Here is a 24,116-nt window from a genome sequence, read left to right as displayed (position 1 = left end):
TAGGTAAATTAAATTTATTGCTGAATAATGTGAAATGTTACATTTTGGCAGGAAGGATGAGAAAAGGCAATGTAGAAATAACATAGATGGCACAATTCCAAAAGAGTAATGATCCTAAAGATCCAGGGATAGCTGTGTGTAGCTTATTGAAGTGGCTGGCCAAGTTGAGAAAGAGTCTGGAACATTGGCTTATAGATATGATTCCCAGCATGACTATATTGGTGCTTGACTGACCTATGGCAAATTCCTCAGATTTAGACACCAGCCCCCAAATCCCAAAGGCATATGGATTAGAGGGTGTGTTAGTTATACTCATTCAGCACAGAAAGAGGACACCGACCTTCAGCTCAACTCTTCCACGTTGATCAAGTTGTCCACCAGAGCTGGTCCCACTTGCTTGTATTTGGTCCATGTCCCTCGAAACCTTTCATATCTATGTATCTTTTTAGGTGCTGTAATAATCCCTGCCTCTATCACTACCTCCTCCAGCAAACTGGCCTACACTAGAAGTGAATGACAAATTAGTTAAAATGGAATTAGAGTCTGGCTTGGCTGTTTCAGTCATTCCACAAAATGGAATTTCAAAGATACTGAACTGAAGCCTGCAGATCTCCAACTAAGAACTTATACTGGAGAAAAGGTAACTCCTGTGGGCATGACATTTGAAACAATGAAATACAACAACCAACAAGCTGCATCGTGCTTGTATGTGGTGAAAACAGCAGGGCTAGAATTGTGGGCCATGAGTGGCTGAGACAAATATAACTTGATTGAAGATCCATCCACCATTTGAATCCCACGTCCCCTGCAAAAGAGCCAATTGAAAGTAAATTTAAAAAAGTACTGGATGATGCCACAGCAGTATTTAAGGATGGCATTGGAAAGCTCAAACATATCAAGGGTAAAATAATGTTAAATGAAAATGTCACACCCAAGTTTTACAAAGACCATCTGGTTCCTTATATCATCCGTGTTAAAGTAGCCAGTGAGCTAGGTCACATGGAGGCTGAAGGAATTTTCTGCAATGTTGAATGAAGACCATAGGCACCACCAGTCATCACAATAGCTAAGAAGCTCTAATATTTGTAAGGCTCTATCATGATTTTAAGGTCACCATATTCAGTACTCTAAGAGAATCAAAACTGTCTGCCCAGATAGAGGATATCTTTGCAAAACATCCTAGTTTGAACCATTTTAGCAAAATGGACTTAGCTGAGGCCTACCAACCGAGGGAGATGGAGGAAGAGTCCAAAATGTTATTTTTACCATAAACTCTCATAAAGGGTTCTATTGCTATGATAGGCTTATTTTTGGAGCATCATCTGCACCTGCACTCTGGCAGAAAGCTATGGACCAGGTGCTGCGAGGCTGCCCAGGCACTCAGTGTTAGCTGGATGACACCATTGTTACTGATGAGGATGACTAAAAACAGCTCCAAAAATCTCAAGTCAGTATTAAAAAGATTAGATTACGGCAAACATGAGGAAATCTGCAGATGCTGGAAATTCAAGCAACACACACAAAATGCTGGTGGAATGCAGCAGGCCAGGCAGTATCTATAGGGAGAAGCACTGTCGACGTTTCGGGCCGAGACCCTTCGTCAGGATCCTGGCCCGAAACGTCGACAGCGCTTCTCCCTACAGATGCTGCCTGGCCTGCTGCGTTCCACCAGCATTTTGTGTGTGTTGTTAGAAGATTATGGGCTCAGTGCATGGTGCGACAAGTGTGGATTCTTTAAACCAACCATCACTTATTGTGTTCGCACTATTGATGCACAAGAATTTACATAAGTGTACTGAGAAATTTCAAGCAGTGATGGATGCCCCAAGGCCAAAAGGTGCGTCACAGTTGTGGTCCTCTTTAGGAATTGCCAATTATTATAACACTTTCCTGCCAAACCTGGATGCTGTGCTCTACCTCTTGAAAGCGTTAGTACAGAACTGCAAGAAATGACAATGGACAAAACAGTGTGAGGTGGTGGCTTTCAAAAAGGTAGAAGAAATGGTGGCATCAGACACTGTACTCACACATTATGATCTGCATCATCCAGTATAGCTTGCCTGTGACACCTCGCCTTATGGTAAAAGTGTTGTCATGTCACGTGTTATGCGTGATGGAAGTGAATCCCCCATAGCCTTTGCATCATATACCCTTACTATGGCTGAGAATAATTACGCAGATTGACCTTCAGTCTGGTTTGGTGTGTAAAATGTTTCAACCAGTACCTATATGGGAGCAAGTTTAACCTCATTACTGATCATCAACCATTAGTGTCTATTTGGAATCCACAAATGAGTGTTCCACTAACAGCAGCAGCAGCACAAGTGTGGAGTTATGCTCTGTTTCTTGGAGGACACAATTACAAGATCAAATTTAGAGAGATAACTAATCGTGGAAATATGGATGGATTGTTCAGCTTACCTTTGGAAAAGAAAATACCTGAAAAACTTAGAAAACAGGACACTACTCTGACGTATTCTCCCTAACGCAACTTGAAAATATCCCTACTGTAGGAGAGCTGCTCCAAAGGGAGACAGCCTCAGGTCCAGATGGCCACCCAAAAAGACTGGAATGTGCAACAAAAATTCCAGTTCCCACATATTTATCCGCGGTGGCATGAACTTGCTCTTGATGAGGGTTGCCATATGTGGGGATTGAGAGTCGTGCCATCCAAGCTGAGAGTTAAGGTGTTGGTGGAGCTACATGCCAGTCATCTCGGTGTGGTCAAAATGAAAGACCATAAGATATAGGAGCAAAATTAGAACATTTGGCCCATCAAATCTGCTCCACCATTTCATCATGGCTAATCCAATTTACCTCTCAGCCCCAATCTACTGCCTTCTCCCACTATCCCTTCATGCCCTAACCAATCAAGAATCTATGAACCTCTCCCTTAAGTATACATAAAAGACCTGCCTGTGGCAAAGAATTCTATAGATTCACCAATCTCTGGTAAAAGAAATTCCTCCTCATCTCCATCCTAAAAGGAACGTCCCTGTATTCTGAGGCTGTGTCCTCTGGTTTTAGACACTCCTCCATTCTTTCCACATCCACTAATCAAGGCCTTTCACCATTAAATATGCTTCAATGAGGTCACCCCTCATCCTTCTGAATTCAGGTGAATACGGGCCCGGAGTCATCAAACGCTCTTCATATGAAAGGCCATTCAATCCTGGAATCATTTTCGTTAACTTCCTTTGAACCCTCTCCAATTTCAGCACATCTTTTCTAAGATAAAGGGCCCAAAACTGCTGACAGTACTCCAAGTGAGGCCTCACCAGTGCTTTATAAAGTCTCAACATTACATCCTTGCTTTACTATTCTAGTCCTCTTGAAATGAACGTGAACATCATATTTGATTCCCTCACCACAGACCTGCCAATTAACATTCAGGGAATCCTCAGCAAGGACTTCCAAGTCCCTTTGCACCTTAGTTTTTTGTATTTTCTCTCCATTTAGAAAATAGTCAATCCTTTCATTTCTTCTACTAAAGTGCATGATCATGCATTTATCACCACTGTATTCCATCTGCCATTTCTTTGCCCATTCTCCAAATCTGTCTAAGTCCTTGTGAAGCCTCTCTACTTTTTCAAATCTACCTGTCCCTCCACCTATCTTCATATCATTTACAAACTTTGCAACTGTTACAAATGAGGAGCAACTCTGATGGGCAGAAGGGTGCAAAGTCGCCCCCCCCCCCTTTTTGAGAATCGCAAAATCGCTATTATTTCGGGTCTGATACCCAGGAAATGAGAGAGATAAACAGCTCATACAAATTTATGAGAGAGAGGCACAGCACAGGTTGGAATGTCTCCTATTGACAAAGAGAGAGATTACTGCTATTGTCTCTTGGAGAAGGAATTGTGTATTGAGTACTGTTCTATTCATTGAAACCCCTCAGGGGGCAACCAGAGTGGTCTGGTTGAGGGATTGCATCATCCCAACCTGATTGACACCTGAGACCCCGTGAGTGGGGATAAAAGTAGGGTCTGGGGAACTCCCCTCAGACGCACCAGGAGAGACGCTACGAGACCGGTGGGGGCTTGTGTGTGTGTCCACCCTTGCCTGGGTGATGAGTCCTCCATGGAACGGTCTAGCTAAAGGACAAAGAGGTCATACGTGAATGGCCACAATAACAACGCATCGATGGAACAAGATCATAAAAGGAAAGTCGGCAAGTTACTCTCTCTCTCTCTCTCTCTCTCTCTCTCTCCAACAATTGCAACACAGTGATCAGCAACTACCGCAGCCTGCAGGAACTGAACTGAACTTTATATTTGCATCAGCCAATTCATTATCCCCTAGACAACGATAGAGCTTATTTCTTATTGATTATTATTATACCCGCACTTTTAGGTTTAGTATTGATGTCGTATATTATCTGTATACTTGCATTGATATTATTTTTGTGTATTTTTACTAATAAATACTGTTAAAAATAGTATCATCAGACTTCAATGGATACTCCTATCTTTGCTGGTAAGATATCCAGTTATGGGGTTCGTAACACAACAAAGTCATCAATTCCAAAATCTAAATGATTGACGTATAACATAAAGACACAGACCCCTGTGGAACACCACTAGTCACCAACCAGAAAAGGCTCCCTTTATTCCTGCTCTTTGCCTCCTGCCAATCAGCCACTGCTTTATGGGTTTATACTTTGTTAAGAAGCCTCATGTGTACCACCTTGTCAAAGGGCTTCTGAAAATCTATCTACACAACGTCAAGCGATTCACCTTTGTCTATCATGCTTGTTAATTCTTCAAAGAATTCCAACAGATTTGTTAGGCAAAATTTTCCCTTGAGAAAACCATGCTGACTGCAACATATTTTATTATGTGCCTCCAAGTGCCCTGAGACTTCATCCTTAATAATTGACTCCAACATCTTTCCAACCTCTGAGGTCAGACATACTGGCCTATAGATTCCTTTCTTCTGCCTCTTTCCCTTTTTGAAGAATGGAGTGACCTTTGCAATTTTCCTATCTTCCGGAATCATTCCAAAATCTAGTGATTCTTGAAAGATCATTTCTAATGCCTCCATGATCTCTTCCGGAACCCTGGCATGTACACTATCTGGTTCAGGTGACTTTTTCACCCACCATCAGACCTTTTAGTTTCCCAAGACCATTCTCCTTAGTAATGATAAGTTCACAAACATCATGACACCTGACACCTGGAACTTCCACCAATCTGCTAGGTTTTTCATGGTGAAGACTGATGCAAAATATTTGTTCAGTTCATCTACCATTTTGTTGTCCCCCATTACTACCTCTCCAATGGCCTGATATCCACTCTCCCCTCTCTCTTGCATCTTATGTATCTGAAGAAACTTTCGGTTACCTCTTTAATATTATTGGCTAGCTTACTTTGATTTTCTGTCTTTATCTTTTAATGACTTTTTAGTTGTCTTCTGTTGGTTTTTAAAACCTTCCAAAACTTCTAACTTCCCACTAACCTTTGCTCTATTATATGCCCTCTCTTTGGCTTTCATGATGGCTTTGACTTCTCTTGTCAGTCACAGGTGTGTCATCTTTTCTTTAGAATACTTCTTCTCTGGGATGTATATACCCTGTACTTTCCAAACTGCTTACAGAAATTCCACCCTTTGCTGCTGTGCTGTCATCCCTACCAGTTTTCTTTTCCAATCAATTCTGGCCAACTCCTCTCTCATGCCTCTGTAATTCCCTTTACTCCACTGTGGTACTGACACATCTGACTTTAGCTTCTCCTCAAACTTCAGAGTGAATTTGTTCATATTATGATCACTTTCCCCTTAGGGTTCTTTTATCTTTACTCTCTAATCAAATCCGGTTCATTGCACAACACCCAGTCCAGGAAAGCTGATCCTCTGATGGGCTCAACCACGAGCTGCTCTAAAAAGCTATCTCATAGGCTCTCTAGAAACTCCCCCTCCTAGAATCCAGCACCAACCTGATTTTTGTAATCTACCTGCATATTGAAGTCCCTCACGACTGTTGTAACATTGTCCTTTTGGCATGCATTTTCTATCTCCCTTTGTAATTTGTAGGCCACATCTTTACTACTGTCTGGGGGTCTGTATACAATTCCCATCAGAGTCTTTTTACCTTTGCAGTCCCTTAGCTCTATCCACAATGATTCAACACCTTCCAACACTGTCACCTCTTTCTGATGATTTTGGCATTTATTTCAAAGGAAATTGAATATAAAAGCAAGGAGATAATACCGAGGCTTTATAAGACACTGGTCAGGCTGCACTTGGAATATTGTTAACAGTTTTGGGCTCCAAAAAGAATGTGTTGTCATTGGAGAGATTCTAGAGGAGGTTCACAAGGATGATTCTGGGATGAAGGGATTAACATCTGAGGAGCATTTGCCATCTTTGAACTTGTACTCACTGGCATTTAGAAGAACACCTACCTAATGTTGGAAGGACTAGATAAGGTGGGTGTGGGGAGGATGTTTCCTATGGCTGGGGTATCGAGAACTAGAGGGCACATCTTCCAAAATTGTGGGAGACCTTTTAGAACAGAGTTATGGAAGAACTGTTTTAGCTGGGGTGCAGTGAATCTGTGGAATGTTCTTCCATGGACTGTGGTGGAGGCCAAGACCATGGGTATATCTAAAGTGGAAGTTGGTAGTTTCCTGATTGGTCAAGGTATCAAAGGATATGGCGAAAAGTCAGATGTATTGGTTTGAGTGGGATCCAGGATCAGCCATGATGAAATGGCGGAGCAGATCGATGAGCTGACCTAACTCTGCTCCTGTATCTTATGGTCTCACGGTTTCATTTTTTTACCAAAAGAGCAACTCTGCCCCTTTGCCTTCCAAAGGCTCATGGTGTGGAATGATGACAGCTTGGCAAGGTTGTTCTCTGTTGTGTGCCAGTATTCTGACCCGTACAAGAAAGCGTACAGAACACGGCTCTGGTCCAGTTCACCTTGGTGCGTACGCTCTGTTTGGTTGATCCCCATTTGTTGCTTGTTGATCTGAAGACGCTTCTAGCTTTGCTGAGTCTGCACTGAATGCCATCCTTAGTCCCACCATTATGCCCAGGTGGGTGAACATGCCGTGCTAGGCAAGTCGACGCCATATGCCTTGACGGGAGAAGGAGACCCTACATTGATGGTCTCAGTCTTTCTCTGGTGACTCTGAGTCCAGCCTGTCCATCAAAGATACACAGTTGCTGAGTTTTCTCTTGCATTGCAGTATGTATATGATAGTAATGCGAGGTCATCCACAAAGTCAAGGTCTTCTAAACTAGAGAACAGAGTCCATCTCATGTCTCTCTGCTTACCTTTCATTGTTGGCCTCATAACCCCATCAATCACCAGGTTAAGCGATATCGCCAACATCACACAGCCTTGCCTGACTCCCGTCTTGACTTCAAATCTCAATCTGCAGTCCTCAACTGTGAGGTGAAGTGAGCACAGAAACTCTGGATAAGCTGGACAATTTTGGAATGTATCCCGTGTGATCCAAGAATTCGCCAGAGGCTCTCCCTCTATCAAAAGCCTTTCCAAAGTCCACGAAATTCTCACATACTGTATTTGTCTCAGCCTCTCGGTGCACTGTTCCATGATGTTACGCAGCGTGAAGATCTGGTTGTCACAGCTTCTATTTCTCCTGAAGTCAGCTTGCTCCTTCCTCAAGGACACATCGTCAGCATCTGTAATTCGTTGGGCAAAATCTTGCTGGGCAGAAGTGTGATGCCACACCAGTTGTTGTTATCACTTAGCGCTCCCAACAATAACTCCCTTTGTTCAGTTATTGGGTACTTGTTCCCAGTCCCAGACTATAGTAAACAGTGGTCGCAGGATGGCTGCTGCAACTTTTGGTTTCGCTTTGTGCATGTGTGTTCAAATGGCCATGTCCTGCTGTTTTTAATGATTTAATTGCAACAACAATCTATTCTTTCTTAGGTGATCTGTGTTGATGTTGAGGTATCTGCGGCCTCTTGAATGTCAGGTTCCTCAATAGACCAACACCAAATGAAAGCATAACAAAGGGAGAAAGTGTTAGCGACGCAGAATGTGGGCTGCATTAAATGGAAGAAACATTGAACGAGCGGGAGGGATAGAATGAACCGGAACGTTTCTCCGAGTGCCGGTTACTGTCCGGACGGAAAGGAAGCAGGAAGAGCTAGTGCTGCAATGGCGGCGTGAGGCAGTATCTGGACTTTGTGTTGTAGAGAAAAAGCGATCACCATGTCGATGTTGTCGGCGAGCGAGCGGAGCGGCTGCCGGGAGATCCTCCAGTTCCTGGGTCAGTGCGAGCTCATGTCGGTGGCGGACACCGTCACCAACAGGATGTTAAAGATCGACAACTGCGCAGGTGAGTGGCGCCGTCAAGAGCTGGAGAATAGATGGGAGCAGATCTAGAGCACCCTTCACATCCTACAATCTCCCCCAACCCCGCGCCACAACACCCCACAAGGAACCTGCAGAAAGTTTTTAATCTAGTCAGCTCCATCTTGGGTACTAGCCTGCAAAATACCCAGGACATCTTCAGGGAGCGGTGTATCAGAAAGACAGAGTCCATTATTAAGGACCGCCAGCGCACAGAGCATGCCCTTTTCTCACTGTTAACATCAGATAGGAGGTACAGAAGCTTGAAGGCACACAGCCAGCGATTCAGGAACAGCTTCTTCCCCTCTGCCATCCGATTCCTGAATGGACATTGAACCCTTGGACACTACCTCATTTTTTAAATATATATTTCTGTTTTTTGCACGATTTTTGATCTATTCAATATACGTATGCTATAATTTATTTATTATTATTATTCTATTTTGTGTTTTTTTTCTTCTATATTATGTATTGCATTGAACTGCTGCTAAGTTAATAAATTTCAGGACGTGCCGGTGATAATAAACCTGATTCTGATTCTGCTCTACTCCCTCTGCACTCATGACCTCGTGTCTAGGCACAGCTCAAACACCATATGTACATTTGCTGATGACCCCAAAAGCTCAGATGGTGACGAGGAGGCGTACAGGAGTAGAGTAGATTGAGTGGTGTCACATAACATCCTTGCAATGATGTCATATGACCAAGAAACTGATTGTATGTTTCAGGAAGGGAAAGTCAGAAGAACACGCACCAGTCCTCATTGAGGGGTCAGCAGTGGAAAGGGTGAGCAGTTTCAAGTTGGCGAGCATCAGCACCTCAGAGGATCTGTCCTGGGCCCAACATGTTGATGCAATCACAACAAAATCACACTTGCGGCTATACTTTTCTGGGAGTTTGAGGAGTTGGTATGTTACCTAGGATGCAGATTTCTGTAGATATACAGTGAAGAGCTTTCTGACTGGTTAATCACAGGCTAGTATGGAGGCACCAGTGCACAGGATCGTAAGAAACTTCAGTGGGTTGTAGACTTAGACAGTTCCATTGCAATCTCAAGCCTCCCCAACACTGAGGACATTTTCAAACATCATTTCCTCAAGAGGTTGGCATCCATCAGGAAGTATTCGCACCATCTGGGCCATCTTCTGATTACTATCGTCAGGGAAGGGGTACAGGAGCTTGAAGACCCACATTAAATGTTTTAAGAAAAGCTTCTTTCCCTGTGCCATCAGATTTCTGGACTGAATATGAACTCCTGAAGACTACCTCACTGTTCTGCTTTGGCACTACTTACTTTTGTATTATAATTTATTTGTTATGCCTGCATTGTAATGCTATCACAAACAACACATTTCATAACTTAATTCAATGACAATAAATCTGGTTCTGAAAACTCCCAACTGCACTCCCTGCATCTCCCCTGTGATGGCCCTTGACCCACCATGTTCCCAGCCCCTCACTTAGCAACACCCCTTTCTCCTCACATCACCTCATACACCATTTCCGCACCTCATAATCCCCCAAACAATTCCAGTCCTTGCTCCACAATGACCCCCATCTCTCGACGTACAACATCTCAACTACCATAGCTCGATGACCCTGCCCCACTAGCTCAGTGATACCCTTCCCCTGTTTGCACGATCACCATTCACCCCAAACTTGAGATTCTCAGTAACTTTCCAAATGTTGCTGCTCCACTTCGAGCCATCGTGGGCTTGTGATTCCCAGAAGTCAGTTAGAATGTTGCATTTCATAAGGAAGCTTCAAATACATTAATGATTCTTTTTCAATGCTCAGCAACCCCACACACAGCAGAGATCCTTTTTCAGGAATGTGGTGTTGGGTATTCGAGTAATCTAGTTAACCCAAAGTGGCTGTGAGTAACAAGAGCCCAAGTGCTGGGGACTTAACATTGAGAAGGAGCTGGCTTTGGTTTGCTAATCCTTTCAGTGAGTTAGGAGGATTTTGCAGAGTGTAGTGATGGTGTTTTTCCAGTGTTACAGGGGACACCTGTATTTATAAGATCATGATCTTCAATTCACTAAAGGCTGTGTGGTAATTTGATGGCATCGTTGATATTTAGCTAGTAGATTCATCCATGCAGCACAGGAATGGCACTGTTCTGCTTAATTAGTTATTTGTGTCCCTTTCTGAAATGCTTCTATCATATTTCCTGTGTATATATAAAAAAAAACGTGCCTGCACATCTCCTTTGAACTTCTTCACTCTCATCTTAAATGCATGCCCTTTAATATTAGATATTTCAACTCCGAAGAAAGATGTACCCACTATTTAATGTATCTATGCCTCTTATAATTTTCTAAACTCCGATTAGGTCTCCTTTCAGTTTCTGCTACTCCAGAAAACATGGCACTAGTTTATCCAACCTCTAACGCAGACTGCATCCTGGTAAGTATCCTCTACATCCTCTTTAAAGCCTCCACATCCTTCCAATAAGGGGGCAGCCAGAATTGAATGTAGGACTCCAGATGCAGTCTAATCAGTGTTTTAAAAAGCTGCCACAGTTTGACTGCTTTCCCAAGGCAGTGGAAAGTGTACTGTAGATGCATTAAGTGAAAGGGGAGTCTGGTTCTTGTGATAGACTGGACTGCATTCACGATTCTGGGATTTCTTGAGGTCTTGGGCAGGGCATTTGCCATACCAAGTTGTGATGCTTTTGGATCAGATACTTTCTATCATGCAGCTGTAAAAATATGGTGAGAGTTACTAGGGACATTTTGAGTTTCCTTAGCCTTCTGAGGAAGTAGTGGCACTGGCAGATCTTGGCCGCGTAGTTGGACCAGGATGATTTGATGATGATATTTATACTTAGAAACTTGAGGCTCTCAACCATCTCCTCAGCACCTTTGATACAGAGAGGGGCATGTACTCCACTCAGTTTTCTGAAGTCAAGAATCAACTCTTTGGTTTTTGTTGTCATTGTTTGCTCTGACACAATACTACTAGGCTATCTGTTTCCTTCCTGTTTTCAGTCTGGTTGTTTGAGATCTGGTTCACCACAGGATTGTCATCTGCCAACTTGTAAATGAAGTTGGAACAGAATATGGCCACACGGTTATAAGTGCCAAGGGAGTGACGTAAGATACTGAGGATGCAGCCTTGTGGCACACTAACGCTTAGGATAATCGTGGTAGAGTTGTTGCTGTCTATCTGTGATGATTGTGATCTGTTCAACAGGAAGTCAAGGGTCTGGTAAAAGGTACCGAAGCATTTGGTCTCTCACGACCAGACTGTGCAACAGTTTCTTCCCCAAAGCCATCTGACTCCTCAATACCCAGACTCTAGGCTGACATCTACATCATTTATTATTATATTGTAATTTGTCCTCTACTGTACCTATTGTCTTGTTTATTAATTATTTATTTGTTAATTATTGTACTGCCCTGCACTGTTTTGTGCACTTTATGTAGTCCTGTGTAGTTCTGTAGTCTAATGTAGTTTTTGTGTTGTTTTATGTAGTCTGGTATAGCCTTGAATTGTTTCACTTAGTCTAGTGTAGTTTTGTGTTGGTTCATGTAGCACCAGGGTCCTGCAGGAACGTTGTTTCATTTTTACTGTGTACTGTACCAGTAGTTTATGGTCGAAATGACAATAAAAAGTGACTTGACTTGATTTGATCCAAATGGATGTGCCGAGTCCAAGATATAGGAGTTTCAAGATGAGTTTAAAATTATGGTATTAAGCTATGGCAAATACCAGGGATCATAATTTTAAGGTGATTTAAGAAAAGTATAGGTGGAATGTCAGAGGTATGTTGTTTGCACAGTGGTAGTTATATGGAATGCCCTAAAGGGGGGTGGTTGTGGAGACAGATGCATTAAAGACATTTAAGAAATTCTTGGATAGGCACATGGATGAAACAAAAATGGAAAACTGTAGGACAGAAGAATTAGATTGATCTATGAGGAGTTCAGCACAGCAACGTGATAGAAGTCCGATTTTTGTCGGCTGGTTTTTGATTTTCTTCAAAACCTTGTAATGAAACTATGTGTTTCAAATATTGCTTGAGATCAGGTTTTCATTTTCAGTTCTGCATTTCTCTTTTGATTTTTAATTTTCAAAATGTTGAAGCATATTTAAAAATTTTTGTCAAAACTGATATGAGAGTCAGGAATGAATTGTGATTTTTTTATATTAGATAAATAATATAACTAAACCAATTGGCTTGATAGAAAATCAGTATTTGAATCCATATCTTTGCTGCAAGGAGAAAGAAAAAGCAAGGAATGGCAGCAAGTGTAATCATTAGGTTTTGTATCCAATGCCAATATATTGATTTCTGAAACCTTGATACTGTGGCGACTCACTTTCTGCGCAGGTGAACCGGCTCACAAATAGCCAGCGTGGGGGGGGAGACTTTGGTAATGCACCTCTGAAGTCATTTCTGCCCGGAGAGGGCGGGCGCTAGGGATTTAAATGCCAGCGCAGCGAAGTTTGAATAAACTAGTCTTGAAACGACTTACCGACTGCGTGTTGTTATTTCAGCGCTGTGAGTAGCACATCGCTACATTGGTGACCCCGACAGTCCAAACGGGATTTGGACCAAAGATGACCGACTCTTCAACTGTTCACGCAGTTTCACTAAAACTGCCGACTTTCTGGACGCTGCGACCACGCGTGTGGTTTAGCCAAGCAGAAGCCCAGTTCCAGATTCGGCAGATATCCTCTGATTCCACACGTTACTATAACGTGGTGAGCCCTCTCAACCAGGAGACGGCCGCCCAGGTTGCGGATTTCATACAGTTGCCCCCGGAAGAAGGCAAATATGAAGCATTCAAGGCGCTGCTCATTGGGACCTTTGGCCTCTCACGGCGTGAGCGGGGTGCCCGCCTGCTTCACCTGGACGGTTTGGGAGACAGACTGCCGTCAGCATTGATGAACGAGATGCTGGCACAGGCTGACGGACACAAGCCCTGCCTCATGTTCGAGCAAGCGTTCCTAGAGCGACTGCTCGAGGACATACATCTGCTGCTGGCCGACGCAGATTTCAGTGACCCCCGGAAGGTGGCGGCCCGGGCAAACGTGCTGTGGAAAACCAAGAGGGAGAGCGTGGCATCCATCGGTCAGATTACCAGGCCACGCGCCCAACAGCGGACCAGACCAGGCTGAGGCGGGAATGAGGAGGCCAGCGAACAGTGGTGTTTCTGCCACCAGCGGTGGGGCACAAAAGCCCACCGTTGTCGCCCACCCTGCAAGGGCCAGGGCCAGCTGCCGCTAATGACTATGGCGGCTGGCCACCAGGACAGCCTCTTGTACGTCTGGGACAAACAGTCGGGATGCCGCTTCTTGGTCGACACTGGAGTGGAGATCAGCGTCTTGCCCCCGACGGGGTACAACACCCGCAACAGGAAGCCAGGACCCACCCTGAGGGCCGCAAACGGCAGCACGATACGGACCTACGGCACCCACACAGTGCAGCTGCAGTTCGGCACCAGCCGGTTCACGTGGGACTTCACACTGGCCGCTGTGGCCCAACCACTCCTGGGAGCAGACTTCTTGCGAGCTCACAGCCTGCTGGTCGACTTGCAAGGGAAAAGACTGGTACATGCTGAGACTTTCCAGACGTTCTCCCTGGGTGAAGCCAAGTTGCCGGCCCCAAACCTGGACTCCATCACGCTATCAGACAACGAATTCACCAGAATCCTGGCGGAATTTCCATTGATTCTGGCATCGCAGTTCACGGCAGCCATGCCCAGACACGGGGTACAGCACCACATTCCGACCCAGGGACCACCCCTCCACGCCCGTGCACGAAGGCTCCCCCCGGAAAAGCTCCGCCTGGCGAAGGAGGAGTTCAAGAGGATGGAGGAATTGGGGATCGTACGGAGGTCCGACAGCCCATGGGCCTCCCCCCTGCACATGGTGCCCAAAGCAGCCGGGGGTTGGAGACCATGCGGCGACTACCACCGACTGAACGAGGCTACCACTCCAGACCGCTACCCTGTGCCACACATACAGGACTTTGCAGCAAACCTGCATGGGACAAAAATCTTTTCCAAAGTAGACTTCGTCCGGGGATACCATCAAATCCCGGTGCACCCTGAAGACATCCCCAAAACAGCACTCATCACCCCGTTCGACCTGTTCGAGTTCCTCCGAATGCCGTTCGGCCTGAAGAATGCCGCACAGACGTTCCAGCGGCTAATGGACGCGGTGGGACGCGATCTGGACTTTGCGTTCATCTATTTGGACAACATCCTTATAGCCAGCAGTTGTCGTCAGCAGCATCTGTCCCACCTCTGCCAGCTCTACTCCCACCTGAGTGATTTTGGCCTCACGATCAACCCGGCCAAGTGCCAGTTCAGTCTCGATACCATCGATTTCCTGGGCCACAGGATTACCAAAGACTGGGCAACACCTCTGCCCGCCAAGGTAGACGCGATCCGCCACTTTGCCCGGCCCAACACGGTCAAAGGCCTGCAGGAATTCGTTGGTATGGTGAACTTCTACCACCGTTTCCACCCCTCAGCAGCCCATATCATGCGCCCTTTGTATACCCTGATGTCGGGTAAAGGCAAGGATATTACTTGGGACGAGGAGGCCGCGGCCGCTTTCGTTAAAGCCAAGGAAGCCTTGGCAGATGCCGGGATGCTGGTGCACCCCAGAACGGACGTTCCGACCGCCCTCACGGTGGATACATCCGACACAGCAGTTGGTGGGGTGCTGGAGCAGCTCATCGAGGGGCGCTGGCAACCCCTGGCATTCTTCAGCAAGCACCTACGACCACCCGAACTCAAGTACAGTGCCTTCAACCGGGAGCGGTTGGCACTGTATCTGGCAATCCGGCAATCCGGCATTTCAAGTACTTCTTAGAAGGCAGGCCGTTCGCCGCGTTCATGGACCACAAACCGTTGACTTTCGCATTCACGAAGGTGTCCGATCCCTGGTCGGCTCGCCAGCAGTGACATTTGTCCTACATCTCCGAGTACATGACGGACATCCAGCATGTCTCGGGAAAGGACAACGTCGTGGCGGACGCACTCTCCAGACCAGCTGTCCAGGCCCTGTCCCTGGGAGTGGACTGTGCAGCACTGGCGGAGGCACAGCAGGGAGCCGAGGAGATGCCCAGCTACAGGACCGCAGTCTCGGGTTTGCAGCTGCAGGACTTTCTCGTAGGCCCAGGTGATAGGACCCTCCTGTGCGACGTGGCTACCGGCCAACCTCGCCCCATCGTCCCGGCAGCCTGGAGGCGGCGAGTTTTCGACTCCATACACGGTTTGGCGTACACATCTATCAGGACAACCGTCTGGCTGGTCTCCAGCAAGTTCGCGTGGCACGGACTTCACAAGCAGGTCAGTGAATGGGTCAGAACGTGCGTGCAGTGCCAAACAGCCAAGGTGCAGCGGCACACTAAAGCCCCGCCGCAGCAGTTCGAACCCACCCACCAGAGGTTCGACCACATTCATGTGGATATCGTGGGCCCCCTACCAGTGTCCCAAGGAGCGCTGTACCTCCTAACGATGGTAGACCAGTTCACGAGGTGGCCAGAGGCGGTCCCGCTCACCAACACATCTGTTGATTCCTGCGCCCGAGCACTGATCGCAACCTGGGTAGCACGCTTTGGGGTACCGGCCCACATTACCTCCGACAGAGGCGCCCAGTTCACCTCCAGCCTGTGGTCGGCTGTGGCCAGCCTGTTGGGAACGCAGCTGCACCACACACTGCCTACCACCCACAGTCGAACGGACTAGTGGAACGCTTCCACTGTCACTTGAAGTCGGCTCTCATGGCCCGCCTGAGAGGACCTAACTGGGTGGACGAGCTTCCCTGGGTCCTGCTTGGAATTCATACAGCGCCCAAAGAGGATCTGCACGCCTCGTCGGCCGAGTTGGTGTACGGCGCGCCCCTGGCTGTCCCAGGAGAGTTCATACCAGCCCCAAGGGGGCAAGAGTAAGAACCCGCAGCAGTCCTGGACAGGCTACGCGAAAGGCTCGGCAACCTGGCCCCCGTACCGACTTCACAGCACGGACGGACCCCGACCCATGTACCCAAAGACCTGCAGAACTGTAAGTTTGTGTTTGTACGAAGGGGCGGACACTGGGCACCGCTACAGTGGCCGTACGAGGGGCCGTTCAAGGTGATCAACAACAACGGGTCCACGTACGTTCTGGACATTGGGGGGAGAGAGGAGGTTTTCACGGTGGACCGACTCAAACCAGCCCATGTGGACGGCGCAGCCAGTCGAGGTTCAGGCACCGCGACGCAGAGGCAGACCTCCCAAACAGAGGCTGATCCAGACTGTGGACATTGGGGGGTGGTATCGCCGGTTCTTGGGGGGGGGGGGTTATGTGGCGACCCACTTTCTGCGCAGGCAAACCAGCTCACAAATAGCCAGCGCGCGGGGGGAGATTTTGGTAATGCACCTCTGACGTCATTTCCGCCCAGAGAGGGCGGGCGCTAGGGATTTAAATGCCAGCGCCGCGAAGTTTGAATAATCTAGTCTCGAAAGGACTTACCGACTGCGTGTCGTTATTTCAACGCTGTATGTAGCACATCGCTACAATACGTTATTTGCAAAATTCACTCCGGACAGAATCAAACTCTTAGCATTGCAGTTTGTTTCCAATAAATGCCTCTCACAAATATAGCATTGTTTATAGGTAGGGTAAAATTCAGTAAATAAACCTAGGCAGAGGTAAGGGCTTTGGGAAAGTTTCTCAGCAATATAACAAGATATTGTAAGGTTTCCTCAGATGTAACTGCTGAGCTAAAAAGTGTCTGGTGTTTTCTTATCATCTTACTTCGTTGTTGCTCTTATCACTTGCAGAAGCTATGAGTGCGATACTGAGTTATAGCCAGAGTGCTGAGGAGCTGCTGAAAAGGAAGAAGATCCACCGTGAGATACTGTTTCAGTACTTGGCAAAACATAATATTGTGATTACTGCTAATGCAGAGAAACATCAACTAATTCAGAGAATTATTGACTATTGGAAGGAAAGTACCACTACTTCCCAGGTATTTCATGAGGGGGTGTACTTTTAGTTATTTAGGGATACAGCACAGGAACAGGTCCTTCGCTGCCTAATCACACCCATGTGACCAATTAACCTACTAATCCATACATCTTTGGGATGTGGGAGGAAACCGGAGCACTCAGCAGAAACCCACACGGTCACAAGGAGAATGTACAAGCTCCTTACAGACAGTGGTGGGATTGAATCCGGGGCAGGGGCATTGTAATAGCATTATGTTAACCACTATGCTACTGTGTCATCCATAAGCCACGCTACCGTGTGTTTATCATAAAACATGCATATTTCAATGCAGTCTTAGAAAATCACAACACAGAAGGAGGCCCATTAACATCCTTTTGACTCGAGAAAAAAATAGCTGAATCCAATTTGCCACTTAGACCATAAGACATAAGACATTTGGCTCATTGAGTCTGCTCTGCCATTTCATCATGACTGATTTATATTCCTCTCAATCCTGTTCTGCTTTCTTCCTGTACCCTGACTAATCAAAAACCTATCCACCGCCTCCTTAAATACACACAATAACATAGTTTCCACAGTCGCCTGCGGCAATGAATTCCACAGATTCACCATCCTCTGGTTAAAGAAATTCCTCCTCACCTCTGTTGTAAATGGACATTCCTTTATTCTGAGGTTGTGCCCTCTAGTCTGAGACTCCGCCACTGTAGGAAATGTCCTCTCTACACTCACTCTATCTAGGCCTTTCAACATAGGATAGGTTTCATTGAGATCCCCTTCATTCTCTTAAATTCCCGTGAGTACAAGCCCAGAGCCATCAAACACTCCTTGTATGACAAGCCTTTCAATCCTGGAATTGTTTTCATGAATCTCCTTTGAACCCTCTCCAATATCAGCACATCCGTATTTAGATAAGGGGCCCAAAACATAGAAACATAAAAAACCTACAGTACATGCTCTTCGGCCCACAATGCTGTGCTGAACACATAGGTACTTTAGAAATTACCTAGGATTACCCATAGCCCTCTATTTTTCTAAGCTCCATGTACCTGTCCAGGAGTCTCTTAAAAGACTCACCGTCACCGGCAGCCCATTCCATGCAATCACCACTTTCTGCGTAACAATAACTTATGCTTGATATCTCCTCTGTACCTACTTCTAAGCACCTTAAAACTGTGCCCTCTCATGTTAGTCATTTCAGCTCTGGGAAAAGGCCTCTGACTATCCACACAATCAATGCCTCTCATCATCTGGTACACCTCTGTCAGGTCACCTCTCATTCTCCGTCGCTCCAAGGAGAAAAGGCCGAGTTCATTCATCCTATTCCCATAAGGCATGCTCCCCAATCCAGGGAACATCCTTGTAAATCTCCTCTGCACCCTTTCTATAGTTTCCACATCCTTAATGTAGTGAAGTGACCGGAATTGAGCACAGTACTCCAAATGGGATCAGACCAGGGTCCAACATAACTGGAACATTACCTCTTGGCTCTTAAACTCAGTCCCACGGTTGATGAAGGCCAATGCACTGTATGTCTTCTTAACCACAGAGTCAACAGGAAGGGGGGTCAATAACTCTACTGGCTGTTTTTTATAGACCATCCAATAGTAACGGGCATCGAGGAGCAGATAGGGAGACAGATTCTGGAAAGGTGTAATAATAACAGGGTTGTCATGGTGGGAGATTTTAATTTCTTCAATCCTGCTCACTGAGGATTTCATGGTCCCTTCTGGCTCTCCTGATTTTATTCTTATCCTTCCTGCTTGCCTTATAATCTTCTAGATCTCTATCATTACCTAGTTTTTTGAACCTTTCATAAGCTTTTCTTTTTGACTAGATTTTCAACAGTCTTTGTACACCACGGTTCCTGTACCTTACCATCCTTTCCCTGTCTCATTGGAACATGCCTATGCAGAACACTACGTAAATATCCCCTGAACATTTGCCACATTTCTGCCATACATTTCCCTGAGAACATCTGTTCCCAATTTATGCTTCCAAGTTCCTGGCTGATAGCTTCACATTTCCGCTTACTGCAGTTAAACACTTACCTTATCTGTTCCTATCCTTCTCCAATGCTATGGTAAAGAAGATAGAATTGTGATCACTATCTCCAAAATGCTCTCCCACTGAGAGACGTGACACCTGGCCAGGTTCATTTCCCAATACCATATCAAGTACAGTCTCTCCTCTTGGTAGGCTTATCTACATATTGTGTCAGGAAACCTTCCTGAACACATCTAACAAACTCCAACCCATCCAAACCCCTTGTTCAAGGAAGATGCCAATCAATATTTGGGAAATTAAAATCCACCATGACAACCCTGTTATTATTACACCTTTACATAATCTGTTTCCCTATCTGCTCCTCGATGCCCCTATTACTATTGAGTGGTCTATAAAAAACAGCCAGTAGAGTTATTGACCCCCTTCCTGTTTCTAACTTCGACCTACAGAGAATCAGTGGACAAACCCTCCATGACTTCCTCCTTTTCTGCAGCTGTGACACCATCGCTGATCAGCAGTGCCTCGCCCCACCTCTTTTGCCTCCCTTCCTGTTCTTTCTGAAACTTCTATAGCCTGGCACTCTTAAGTAACTGTTCCTGCCCCTGAGCCATCCAAGTCACTGTAATGGCCACAACATCATAGGTCCAAGTACTGATCCAGGCTCGAAGCTCATCTGCTTTGTTCATGATGCTTCTTGCATTAAAATAGACACATTTCAAACCATCAGTCTGAGCACATCCCTTCTCTATCATCTGCCTATCCTTCCTCTTGCACTGTCTCCAAGCTTTCTCTATTTGTGAGCCAACCACCCCATCCTCTGTCTCATCAGATCGGTTCTCACCCCCCAGCAAATCAAGGTTAAACTCTCCCCAGTAGCCTTAGCAAAACTCCCTGCCAGGATATTGGTACCCTTCGGATTCAAGTGCAACCCATCCTTTTTGTACAGGTCACTAAGAAAGGTCCCAATGATCCAGAAATCTGATTTTCTGCCCACTGCTCCAATCCCTCAGCCACACATTTATTCTCCACCTCACTCTATTCCTATACTCACTGTCACGTGGCACAGGTTGTAATCCCGAGGTTACTACCTTTGAGGTCCTGCTCTTCAACTTCCTTCCTAATTCCCTGTAGTCTGTTTTCAGGATCTCCTCCCTTTTCCTACCTATGTCATTGGTAGCAATATGTACCACAACCTCAGGCTGTTCACCTTCCCACTTCAGGATATCATAGATCAGAAACATGCCGGATGCTGGCACCTGTGAGGCAAACCACCATCCGTGTTTCTTTCCTGCGTCCACAGAATCGTCTGTCTGACCTAACTATAGAGTCCCCTATCACTGCTGCCTTCTTCCTTTCCCTAACCTTCTGAGTCGCAGGGCCAGACTCTGTGCCAGAGGAGCGGCCACTGTTGCTTCACCCAGGTAGGCTGTTCCCCCCCCCCCCCCCCCCAACAGTACTCAAGCAGGAGTACTTATTGTTAAGGGGGACAGCCACAGGGGTACTCTCTAGTATCTGACAGTACTCACAAAACTCTAAGTTTGGCCTTACAAGTGCCTTATAACATTATGTTCTAATTTGTATATCCTAGTCCTCATGAAATGAATGTTATCATTGCATTTGCCTTCCTCACCATAGACTTGGCCTGCAAGTTAACCTTTAGAGAATCCTGCATGAGGACTCCCAAGTCCTTTTATACCTTGGATTTTTGAATTTTTTTCGCGTTTAGAAAATAGTCTGTGCTTTTATTTCTTCTACCAAATGGATGACCATACACTTCCCAACACTGTATTCCATCTGCCACTTCTTGGTGCTGAACCCTGTAAGTTTATCAGGGTACATCGAATTCTCATCCACCTGATGTTTAAATTCATTGAACATTTACTTCCTATTTCCCCATCTCCAGGCAGTGGATTTCAGTCTAAGGAAGGTTGACGAGAAAGCCCAATTGGGTTGAACAGCAAAGTAACAACTTCCTTTGTATGGACCATGCAGAACAGTGGTACACCTTGTAGAGCCACTGCCACACACACAATTTCAATCCTGATCTCAGGTGCTATCAGTGTGGAGTTGGTACATTCCCCTGGAGACCACCTGGATTTCCTCTGGCTGCTTCATTTTCTTCCTACGTTCCTAGGATGTGTGGATTGGTAGGTTAATTGGCCTCTGTAAATTACTCCTAGTGTGTAGCTGAATGGCAGGATCGGGGTGGGGCTGTGGGTGCAGGGTTGAGAAATTGATGTTAGATTCATGTACATGAGTGTTTGGATTAGGGTCAGGCATGGGCCCTGTTCCATTCTGTATCTGCTTATGACTCCATTACTCTGTTAAGAGGCAATAAGTGTCCTTTATTACTCACTGATTTTAAATTCATACACTCCTCCAGTGTCCCACTTCTCCTTGAAGGTGCAGTAACTACCAAAGAAAAAGAAAATTTAGCAGATTTAAATGAAATCTCTCATACTTCAGTTTGATATTTTTAGACTGTGTGAAAAGTGTTGGCCTTGGCAATAGTCTGAAGATGATTAAAGATGAAAATTGCAATGGTTTACGGTAAGTAAATTATTGTGAAGCAGATTTAAGCTTGGGGTGAATAATCTGCTGTTCTACTCTGAGGAACAACGTGAAGTATTGGCACTCAAATCAGGTGCCAGAGAAATATAGAAACAAATACTAAAGAAGACCTTTCGATCAATATTGTTCAGAATTGGTAAGAGACTACAGGACAACTTTATAGTTATGAAGTGGAATTGCTTGTTAAGTAAATATGAGCATTTCTTTGTTTACATGGTATATTGACAGCTGAAGATTAACATACTGATGTTTTCTCTCTTTTAGAAAAGTAATGCCTCTGAAAGCTCATCAGAAAATGATACATCACAAGTTGACTTAGCAACAAATTACAAAAATGATTACCAGGCAATGGGACTACAATTTTGTAAGTGGTTTTATCACCTTCTGAACACCCAGAATCCTTTGCTAAAAGAACATTCAACAGAGTGGGGCCCACAGCATTTTTGGGAAGATGTGAAACTTAAGTTTTCATACCGAACTTTAGAGCAGCGGATGGAGGAGTACTCTGGTGCGGTTATGGTCAGCCTCCGTTTATTAGCACTGACAAAGGATGAACATCTATTCCTGAATCCTAACCTGACTGGTGGCGGACTAAAGTGTATCCATTCACCTCATGGATTAGTTATTATTGCAGTGGCTGGCACAATTCACCGAGATTCAGTCTGCCTAGGAATTTTTGAGCAAATCTTTGGTCTTATCCGCTGTCCAAGTAACGAGAATAATTGGAAGATGAAATTTATTCATCTCAATATCACAGGCCAAGGTGCAATGTCAGTAACTCTTCAGTCTGGTGAGGCTTTGCAGCCGCCCATTGTCAAATATGAATCTGATGAGTTACTGCAAGTCTTTGAAGAGAATCCAGTGGCAGTTCATGATTGAGGATGTGACATGTGTTAGACTGCAGTGGAGAACTGCTTTATGAACGTGTAATGGGGCTTTAAACATACAGCGGTTGATAAGGCAATATGTTGCAATGCCACCTATACTTCATTTCATGATGAAATCTAACTACAAGTGCTTCGGCTAAATAATTAAAAACAGGTTGAATTTATTGTTCATGTTGTGATCTAATTGTTCAGGCAGTATTACCAAAAATGCATGGATATGCTTTATTTTTCCACAAAGTGAAGACTGTTATTTCTACAAGTTCTTTATTTCTCCAGTCTCTCACCACATTTACTAGTTACAGATACACTCATTGTTTTAAAGGTTGTAACTTCTAAACACCATTTGAGTCTCCTGACTACTAGTAGCACCAATTGCTCAAGTCAGAAAATTATTAAACATATTTCAACATTTTGTTAATATACTTTTTTTGGGCAATGCAACTTTTGATAGTTTACACTTTAGAAAGGATATTGCAGACATAATGAATCTATGATGGAATCTGTATGTATTGTAAATACACGTTATAAAGACAGTTCAAGGAAATGTCTGTTGTATTTGATGTGAAGGAAACAATAAAACTGAATTGATGTCATACTGTCATTGAACTCATTAAATAGTATAATTTGTTGGCTTATATCTTCATTCATGCATTATACTGCAGTGGCATAAATTGCTCAAGACATTATCCAAAAAGAATGTCAAGGTACTGAACATCAATTTATTCTTGAACAGTCCTGGATAATACAACAAAATGAGTTGAGAAACAAATGAAATTAGACAGTAGATGCTAAACCTGGAGCAACACACAAAGCATTGAAGGAACTCAGCGGGCTAGACAGCATCAATGGAGGGAAATAGATAGTCAACGTTTCGGGTTAAGACCCTTCATCTGGACTGAAAAGAAAGAGCGAGATAGCCAGTATAACATAGTGGAGGGAAGGAGTGGAACAAGAACTGGCTGTGATAAATGGATCCAGGTGAAGAGATGATGGGCAGATGAGGGACATACAGTACAAATACCCAGAATTGTAGGTGAACCCGTTGCAATTAGAACATAAGACCATAAGACATAGGAGTAGAATTAGGCCATTTGGATCATTGAGTCTGCTCCGCCATTCAATCGTGGCTGATCTTATTTTTTCTCCTCCATTTCCCGGCCTTCTCCCTGTAACCTTGTCAAACTATCAATCTCTGCCTTAAATACACCCAACGACCTGGCCTCTACAGCTGCACGTGGCAACAAACTCCACAAATTCACCACCATCTGGCTAAAGAAATTTCTCTGCATCTCTGTTTTAAATGGACGTCCCTCTATCCTGAGGCTGTGCCCTCTTGTCCTAGACTTCCCCACCATGTGAAACATC

General features: G+C 45.1%; 1 protein-coding gene and 1 long non-coding RNA gene across 2 annotated transcripts; one reads left to right on the top strand and one right to left on the bottom strand.

Moving 5' to 3' along the window:
• Positions 1-21,684, bottom strand: LOC140727584 (uncharacterized). The gene is made up of 2 exons (XR_012098881.1): positions 21,650-21,684; positions 1-805 (listed from the first exon to the last, which is right to left on the bottom strand). It is a non-coding gene; the product is annotated as an uncharacterized lncRNA (long non-coding RNA).
• LOC140727582 (uncharacterized protein C3orf38-like) lies at positions 8,097-23,352 on the top strand. Its single transcript, XM_073045105.1, has 3 exons — positions 8,097-8,318; positions 17,121-17,308; positions 22,129-23,352. Exons 1-3 carry the CDS (start codon positions 8,192-8,194, stop codon positions 22,741-22,743), a joined length of 930 nt encoding a protein of 309 aa, XP_072901206.1. The 5' UTR covers positions 8,097-8,191; the 3' UTR covers positions 22,744-23,352.
• Positions 23,353-24,116: the final 764 nt, after the last annotated feature.

The sequence above is a fragment of the Hemitrygon akajei genome, chromosome 5, assembly GCF_048418815.1.
Source record: "Hemitrygon akajei chromosome 5, sHemAka1.3, whole genome shotgun sequence".
In the NCBI taxonomy this organism is placed as follows: Eukaryota; Metazoa; Chordata; class Chondrichthyes; order Myliobatiformes; family Dasyatidae; genus Hemitrygon; species Hemitrygon akajei.
Note: the sequence above shows the minus strand (reverse complement) of the source record. Positions and strands in the feature narration are given on the sequence as shown.

Bases quoted from the DNA above. Each gene is read 5' to 3' on its own strand.
- LOC140727582 (XM_073045105.1), top strand. From the start codon at position 8,192: ATGTCGATGTTGTCGGCGAGCGAGCGGAGCGGCTGCCGGGAGATCCTC. The intron at 8,319-17,120 runs GTGAGTGGCGCC...TATCACTTGCAG, and splicing joins AAAGATCGACAACTGCGCAG to AAGCTATGAGTGCGATACTG. The intron at 17,309-22,128 runs GTATTTCATGAG...TCTCTCTTTTAG, and splicing joins AAAGTACCACTACTTCCCAG to AAAAGTAATGCCTCTGAAAG.